Source organism: Triticum urartu, chromosome 5A, assembly GCF_056163025.1.
Source record: "Triticum urartu cultivar PI428250 chromosome 5A, HENAU_Tu73, whole genome shotgun sequence".
NCBI lineage: Eukaryota > Viridiplantae > Streptophyta > Magnoliopsida > Poales > Poaceae > Triticum > Triticum urartu.
The window spans coordinates 682,805,253-682,813,941 of NC_141877.1; the positions used below are offsets into that span (position 1 = coordinate 682,805,253).

The 8,689-nt window shown below is 45.1% G+C and overlaps 2 protein-coding genes and 1 pseudogene across 2 annotated transcripts; 2 read left to right on the forward strand and 1 right to left on the reverse strand.

The window, feature by feature from the left end:
- The first annotated feature begins 2,244 nt into the window (after nucleotides 1-2,244).
- LOC147974133 (uncharacterized) lies at nucleotides 2,245-7,280 on the forward strand. Its single transcript, XM_087524925.1, has 4 exons — nucleotides 2,245-2,566; nucleotides 2,648-2,862; nucleotides 4,018-4,393; nucleotides 7,108-7,280. Exons 1-4 carry the CDS (start codon nucleotides 2,245-2,247, stop codon nucleotides 7,278-7,280), a joined length of 1,086 nt encoding a protein of 361 aa, XP_087381051.1.
- On the forward strand, nucleotides 2,955-3,986 carry LOC147974134 (uncharacterized; annotated as a pseudogene).
- On the reverse strand, nucleotides 5,252-5,665 carry LOC147974135 (uncharacterized). The gene has a single exon (XM_087525185.1). The coding sequence runs from the start codon at nucleotides 5,663-5,665 to the stop codon at nucleotides 5,252-5,254; it is 414 nt and encodes a 137-aa protein (XP_087381311.1).
- Nucleotides 7,281-8,689: the final 1,409 nt, after the last annotated feature.

The window sequence follows — 8,689 nt, forward strand, 5'->3', positions numbered from 1 at the left end:
CACTCATAGCAGAGTGAATTGCAAAAAAAACATCGACACTTCAGGCTAGGTTTGCAGGAACCACACATATACGGAATTGTGCCAAAAAGCACTAATTTTTTTCATAATTTTTTGCAAAAAACACTAGTTGCTTGTTTGGACCGTTTTAAGTGCGTTTATGACAAGGGGGGCCCGCATCCGTCGACGTGGCAACACTGTTCACACGGCAACGCCGTTAGACGGCGTTACACGGCGCTGGCGCACCTGTTCGAGCCGGGCCGCTTAGTCTTCGAGCCGTACCCCGCCCGGTCCGCTCCTCTCACTCTCTTTTCCTCCCCCGCACTCTCTCCTCTCAGTCATGGCGACGGCTGGCGGCGCAGGCGGCGACTGCGGCGGCTCTGCCGGCGTTGGAGACGGTGGTCCACCTGTGGGAGATATATGCGGGAGCTCAAACCCTAGCTGGCCGTCGGATATGAGCAGCCCCAGCCAGAGCCCCCAGCACTGTCTCGAATATGCGGCGGCAAGATCTTGGGCCAGGGCAGTGAAGGAGAATCCGTCGGAGAGTCACCGGATTGCCTCATCATTCGGCGGCGTCTAGTGAGTTTTCTCTTCCCTCTTCCTGTAGATCGATTCTAGGGTTAGGGTTAGGTTTTTTGGCACTGTTAATTGATGATGTAGTCAGCAGAGTAGTTAGCAGGGTACTGTACTTGGAGAGATCAATTTGCATTGCTTTGACGGTGAAGATGATGTAGCCAGGGTACTGTATTGTAGCAATTATAATGTTGATTACTCTGTTTTAGTGCTCTGTTTTAAGAATTATGCATTTTTTACAGTACACTGGTGCTCTGTTTTAGTGCTCTATAAATTAAGCTATTTTAATTATTCGTGTGTAGTTTGAACGATGATGTTTGGGAAGTTAGAATGCACTTCCATGACAGAGACAATTTGGAGAGATCAGTTTGCATCTCAGACATAACATATTATAATTTGGTTGCCCTAATAGAGATAGAGGGATATGGGCTTAATGATTTCATGTATTTTGTGAGGGATCCTGGTGTGGGGATTGCAGGAATGGATGAAATTTGTGATGATGATAAGGTGGATGAAATGCTTGACCATATTGCTAACAATGATCAGCATGTAGTGAACTTGACAGTGGTTAGGGGCACTGATCCAAGACCTGCAGATTTGAACTCAGGCTATCTGGTTGAGGAGCAGGTTCCTTTGAGCCATATAGGAGAGAACCCTGTGTATGTAGTAAATCCTTCTGGTGTTCTCTTAAGATCACCACCAAAAAGTATAATACAGAGTCAGCCAGAGCCATTGCAGTTCTACACTACACAGCAGAGCACAAACCATGATCTGGATACAAATGCTGCCATGGACCAATCCAATGCAGCACATCAGGATGAACTGGAGACATTAATGGAGTTGAAGAGGAGAACAAAGATTGCCAAATTTAGGAAACATAAGATTGCAGCTGAGCATGTAAATAAGGTTAAGCAGAAGCTACCAATTCTTCTAACTGAAGATGATTTAGATCTGGATGCAGATGAGGACTATCTTCAGAGGCTTAATGAGATGAGGAAGCAAAGAGAGGATCCACTCATTCATTTTGATGGAGACACTGATGTGGATGAACTATATGAGGATGATGAGGAAGGGCAACATGTGGAGGTGGAGCAAGAGGAGCAGGTGCACCAAGAGGAGCAGGTGGAGCAGCCTCAGTAGCAAGAGGTGCCTACAAAGAAGAAGAAAGCTAGGAAAGGACCAACAGAGAGGTCACATTCTAGCTTGGAACAGAGATTTGAGGATGTTTGGGTACCATCATCAGATGAGGAGCCAGATCTTGGTGTTTTGAAGCAGGAATATGATGATGGAGCTGAGGAAGTACAATTTGTTCTGCCCAATGGAAGGAAGAGCAGATCAGTGAGATCTTTGCCAAGGATCTGGTACAGTGAGGAGAGAGAGAACCCAGAGGAGCAGTTTTGCAGAAAACTTTGTTTCCTCAATGTGTATCAGTTTAGGAGAGCAATTCAGACATTGCACATAACTCAGAATAGGAATTATGAGTTCCACAGAAACTGCAATGACAGCATCATAGTTGTGTGCACAAATGCAAAATGCCCTTTCTTTATTGCAGCTTCTGTTGTTGCAAATGAGACTACTTTTTGCATAAGGAAGGCAAATTTTGTGCACACATGCCCAGCAGTAGGAGAGAACACCAAGGTCACTGCAAAATGGGTTGCACACCAGTGTGAGGCAATGATGAGAGTTGATATTGGCACACCAGTCACCACAATAATGCAGACACTGAAGAAGAAATATGGAATAGAGATGTCCACCCATATGGCCTACAGGGCTAGGAAGCAAGCATTGAAGGTTTTCCAAGGAGATCAGAGAGGACAATACACTAGAATAAGAGATTATTTGCAGGCTGTGTTGGATACAAACCCAGGCTCTAGATGTATTGTTACTACTAGGCATGTACCAGAGCACCCAAGCAAAAACCCTAGGTTTCATGGCCTCTTTTTCTGTCTAAGTGCTTGCAAAGAAGGGTTTTTGAATGGATGCAGACCATTCATAGGTACATTTCATTTACTAAGTTGTGAATTGTTTATGTGCTCACATTACATACACTATGTTCTCACAATTGTCAGCTTTGCAGGGGTAGATGGTTGTTTTATCAAGCTGTCAACAGGTCAACAGATCCTTGCTGCAACAGGAAGGGATGGGAACAATAATATCTACCCTATAGCATTTGGAGTTGTTGACAAAGAGGACAAAGACAGCTGGACCTGGTTCTTAACACAGCTTAAAGATGCACTTGGTGGAGAAAGTGGGAAGTTTGGCTATTATACCATCATCTCTGATAGGCAGAAGGTAAACTTCGCTTCTCATACAATATTGCACTAGGTTTCATGGTTTCATATGCACATTGCTATAGCTTCATTGTTTTATTGTTTATATGACCAATGCTTAGCTTTATTTCCCATTGTTTCAAACAGAGGCTTTTAAATGCAATAAACCATGTTTTCCCCAATTGTCCACAAAGATTCTGCCTTAGACATATCTATCAGAATTTCCAAACTGCTGGTTTTAGAGGTGATGAATTAAAGAAACACATGGATGCAGCTAGCTACTCTTATACTGAGAATGAACACCTTGATGCAATGAATGCTTTGAAAAGAGAGTGTAAGGCTGCTTGGACATGGCTTCACAAAATCCCTGTTCGTACTTGGGCTAGGCATGCTATGGATTTTAATTGCAAAACTGACCTGGTAGTGAACAACATCAGTGAGGTGTTTAATAAAATGATATTAGATGTCAGAGGCAAGCCAATAGTGACCATGATAGAAGGAATTAGGACAAAATAGATGGTCAAATTTAACAAGAATAGAACAAAGACAGAGACAGCAAATTGGGAGATTTGCCCTACCTATGCTGAAATGTTAGAGGAGACAAAGTACAACTCAAGGTGGTGCCAGACTTTGATGGCTGGTCCTAACATCTACCAAGTGACTAGTGGAGAAAACACCTACTCAGTGAACTTGCTGGACAGAACATGTGGATGTAGGAAATGGGATATGACTTCTATGCCTTGCCATCATGCAGTTTCTACAATAGTGAAAGCTAAGTTGCAGCCAGAGGACTTTGTTGCTGATTTCTTCAAAAAGGAAATGTATAAAAAAGCATTTGCACATATCATATTTCCTGTGCCTGGTCCAAACCTGTGGCCAAGGACAAGAACTCAGGACATAGAGCCTCCAGTATTCAAAGACAAGGTTGGGAAGCAATAGACAAAGAGGAGGAAAAACCAATTTGAGAAGCCAGCACCAAGAGATACATCTAGGATGGCATCTATTACTTGCAGCAACTGCAAACTTGTAGGGCATAGATACAATGTTTGCTCCAAGCCCCTCAAGCCAGCTCTTGCTATGAGAATGAACCAGCATCAGGTTAGTTATAGTAGCACCTCAATTCTCTTTATTTTGTCTCCATTGTAACTCACAAGCCTTAACTGTTTTTGAAATGCAGCCAAACAGGTCACAGGCTTCTACTTCAACAACAAATGCATCTACAGCTGCTGCACCACCAAGGAAGAGGCCATCTTCATCTACTACTGCACCTACAGTTGTTGCACCACCAAGGAAGAAGCCATCTCCATCAACTGCTGCTCCTACACCTGCTGCCACTACACCTGTTGCTCCTCCAAGGAGGTCTCCTAGGAAGAAAGCTACACCTGCTGCCACTACACCTGCTGCTCCTCCAAGGAGGTCTCCCAGGAAGAAAGCTACCAATGCTGGTACAACCTCTACCTCTGCTGCAGGAAACATGTCAACTTTTCAAGCTCCAAGACAGAGTGGAAGAAAAAGGACTTCTTCATACAAGTTGAAAGAGTACTTCTATGCTTCTGGGAACTAGATGCCTTTGTTGGCTTTCAGGCCCTATGATGCCTATGTTGGCTGTAAACTAGATTATGCCTTTGTTGGCTTTCAGAACCTATGATGCCTATGTTGGCTTTGAACCATTGTTGGTTGTGAGAACTTGGATGTTTATCTTAAATGTTGGCTTAGATGGATGTGAGAACTTGAAAATGTTGGCTATGATGCTGGTGATTCTGGTGATGATGTTGGCTTAGATGGATGATGATGATGCTTAGGGTCACTCGGCGTCGAAAAACCCACCAAGTGAGTCTAGGGTCACTCGGCGTCGAAAAACCCACCAAGTGAGTCTAGGGTCACTCGGCGTCGAAAAACCCGCCAAGTGAGTCTAGGGTCACTCGGCGTCGAAAAACCCACCAAGTGAGTCTAGGGTCACTCGGCGTCGAAAAACCCACCAAGTGAGTCTAGGGTCACCCGGCGTCGAAAAACTCACCAAGTGGGTCACTCGGCGTCGAAAAACCCACCAAGTGAGTCTAGGGTCACTCGGCGTCGAAAAACCCACCAAGTGAGTCTAGGGTCACTCGTCATCGACAAAGCCAACCAAGTGAGTCTAGGGTCACTCGGCGTCGACAAAACTAGCAAGTGAGTCTAGGGTCTGTAGGCATTGACAAAACCAACCAACCAACAGCATCAGATTCAGCATAACTGGAAGATTCATAGATAATCATAACTAATAAGTACCATATTACACGATAGTGCTTAATGCTAAATAGGTACATTACATAACCATTCATCTAATAGTAGTCATTACATAACCATAATTATAGTACTCATCATCCCATAACCATGCTGGTGGTACTAATAAGCAACATATTACATTATACTGCTCATTCATCTAAGATAGCCTTGATCCCATTCAGCTTCAGCTTGGTCTGCTCGGCAACCTTCTCAAGCTCATCAATGTGGGCCTGCAACTTAATCTTCTCTTCACCAAGCTTCAACTTCATGTTCCTAATGACATTGGCTTGAGCAACTGTCAGGTTCTTGAGCATGTCATACTTCTCCTGCAGCTTGCTCTCATCAGGTTTGTTCTGCATCTTACCTCTCTCCAACTGAGCCCTCTGCTCCTGGGCATCCAGAAGGCCGTTGACATCTTCAACCAACCTCTCATAACTTGCCTGCAGCTTGATCTTCTGTTGTGTCAGATTGTGAACAGCAAATGAGCTTTCCAGATTGTCCTCAATCTTGCTCCTCCTACACTCTTCATACTTATCCCACAACTTGGTCAATGCATTCTCCATTGTAGCTGGCCAAAATGGATCAACCCATTCAACTAGCCCACAGTTTCTTCCCTCCTGTAATTTTAGTGTTAAACAGGTATAAAGTAACACAATGCTACAAAGTAACAAATGGTGTAAAGTGCTCACTAATCCACATGCTATAAAGTAACAAACAGTTATAAAGTAACAGAATGAGTTAAACAAACATGTATGAGCTAGCTATATGACAAAATGAGTTAAACAAACATGTATGAGCTAGCTATATGACACAATGAGTTAAACAATTACAGTGCTCACTAATCCACATGCTATAAAGTAAGAAGTCTCAATCAGTGCTCCCAACCCTATGCACATACTGACATATAAACAATGACCTCCCTAACCCACTACTATCACAGAAAATACATAACTAATTAGCAACCTAACTAACAGGCCAGATCTGCTGACAACACTCTGCACATGCTCACATATAAACAATGACCTCACTGAGCAACTAGCACACCAGATCTGCTAACTATAAAATCAGTACTAAACAGTGACCAGATTAGCATAAATTTGGCACATACCTTCACAGCACAAGCAAAGAACCTCCTGCCAGTATGGATGCCCTGGAAAGCAACACGCCTCTCTGCTGGCAGGGAGTGGTCATTGCACAAAACATCAGGTTCAGTGCCCTCGAAATCGGAGTCATCGATGGTCTCAGGGATCTGGAGGTTGAAAGGAAAGGAAACAAAACTTCAGATCAAGCTCAACAAAAAAAATCCCCAAATCGCAACCCTAACCCTAGCTTGAGCTCGAGCAACTCACCTTGATGATGCCCTCGTCTGAAGCTGAGTCGGCGTACCGGTGAGAGTTCTCGCTGTTGTCGTCTTCACACCAGGAAACCATGGCGACGCGGCGGCGACGGCGGCCGGAGACGTGGGAGGGGGCGGCGGCGGCGAACGAGCGGGAGCAGAGAGAGGGAGAAGGACGGGAGAGAGTGAGGGCTGGGAGTGGGGCCTGCACCGCTTCGGGCTGTTTGACCCGCCCGGCTCGAACTGATGCGCCAGCGCCGTGTAACGCCGTCTAACGGCGTTGCCGTGTGAACAGTGTTGCCACGTCGACGGATGCGGGCCCCCCTTGTCATAAACACACTTAAAACGGTCCAAACAAGCAACTAGTGTTTTTTGCAAAAAATTATGAAAAAAATTAGTGCTTTTTGGCACAATTCCGTATATGTGTGGTTCCTGCAAACCTAGCCTGAAGTGTCGATGTTTTTTACAATTCACTCCTCATAGCATGGTAGCAAACGGAAAGCCAACATTCTTCTGGTTAGATAAATGGTTGCTTCTGAGACGCTCACCACCGCCTTCCCAACAATCTGTTCCCACCACCTAAAGCAGCATGTCATGGTGCATTCAATCATGCATGAAGAAATCAGTTCTGTCCTGTATGATAGGCTAACCGTGATGTTGCCGATGAACTTTCTGTGCTTTGTGCTTTACTGCAGGGCATCATTATTTCATGTTCTCCAGACATGTCCGTCGCATACACGACCATCTACAACAGCACAACTGCTTCGGACCTAAAGCTCATTTGGACCAATCGGGCTCCAAACAAGGTGACAATCTTTGACTGGCTGTTCCATAATGATTGACTCAACACGCAAGAGAATCTCCATATGAAAACGGTCCTTTACAACGACATGCGCCCTACATGCCAAGTGCACCGAGACACGAGCCAATCTCTTCTTCCACTACCGGTTTGCAAGGGCAATTTGGTAAGCCACCGGTGTCGATCCTACTATGGTTACGCTCTCCAAAATTTGGTCCTCTACGCCGCATGCAGCTCTGCCTCCCTCGGTCATCGCCTTCATGATGATGTTGATCTTATGCATGATCCGGGATGCACAAAATTTGAGGGTATTCAGGCAGGTTTGGCTGCTGGTAAACATTATAATCTCTAACATTCTTGACGACCTCACTCTGTGGTCCAATATAGAGTAAAAACACCCGAGCTTAGAGGCCATGGCGGTCTGTGTGGCGTGATTTCACTTTTTTCAGGGTAACACGCGATTGTTCCCAAAACTATCTCATGCAATGAAAATTCTGGTGGGGAACCCCCTTGATTTTTTTTAGAAAAAAATTGCCATTCCGGACGTCACGGAATAGCAATGCTTCTTCCATTCAATATATTCATCCTAATATAGTCTCGGGTCTACATTTTTTTCACTGAGAGCCCAACATGAGTCTGTTGCATATTACAACACACGCCTTTTTAATCCACCACCAGAGAAGCCTAGACCATTCGTGGAGGCCCTAAACGCTTTCCTCGCGAGCAACTAAACATGAAGAATGTAGCTGAGTCCAAGGACATGCATGGCAAACTAAGTGACACGGTTGCTGGGCATGAGTTGTGCCACAGTCGGGCTACGACAACAGGCTCAGAGTTTCCGCGGATGAATCTGCCCAATGGCTAGGAGCGGCTCCTACCAAAGCCACACACATGCTGGAGAGGACGAGGGGCGGGCCCCGACCGGGAGGAGGTCTCCTGAGGAGGACATGATACAGTGTCTCGAGAGCATGGTTGTGATTGTTCTTCCCAATGATTGGCTGGGCTCCACTATCATCAGAGACAAGGGAACACAAATTAACAGCATCCCAGTGCAACGAAAAGAAAAGACCAGCATCACATCTACCCCAACTTGCTTGCTTGCTCGCATGTTCTACCTCTGCTTTGCTTTTGCATCCATGATTCCCTCTCTTGCATCAATTAACTACTCCGTACAAGTGATTTGTTCGACCAGTGTATAAGTAGTCTCCTGACACTCTTCATGAAACGATTCCTTAATGAACACATCCAGCAAATATCCAGCACATATTTGGAAGCCTGGCTGGCTGGGAAGCTCCATGTTAGCCGGCTAGCTGGATAGGACAAAACGAGCGGCTGGATCCGAACTGCCCATCCATAATCAACTTCCTTGATCCAAACAGCCAGTCCATACATAGTACTTTATTGGGGGATTAGTTACTTACAGGAATCTTGAAGCAGCGTGAAACGTAGCAC

Coding starts and splice junctions, on each gene's coding strand:
- LOC147974133 (XM_087524925.1), top strand. CDS start 2,245: ATGATGAGAGTTGATATTGGCACACCAGTCACCACAATAATGCAGACA. Junction 2,863..4,017: donor TCATCTCTGATAGGCAGAAG/GTAAACTTCGCT, acceptor TTTGAAATGCAG/CCAAACAGGTCACAGGCTTC. Junction 4,394..7,107: donor GAAAGAGTACTTCTATGCTT/CTGGGAACTAGA, acceptor TTGCCGATGAAC/TTTCTGTGCTTTGTGCTTTA.
- LOC147974135 (XM_087525185.1), bottom strand. CDS start 5,665: ATGGAGAATGCATTGACCAAGTTGTGGGATAAGTATGAAGAGTGTAGG.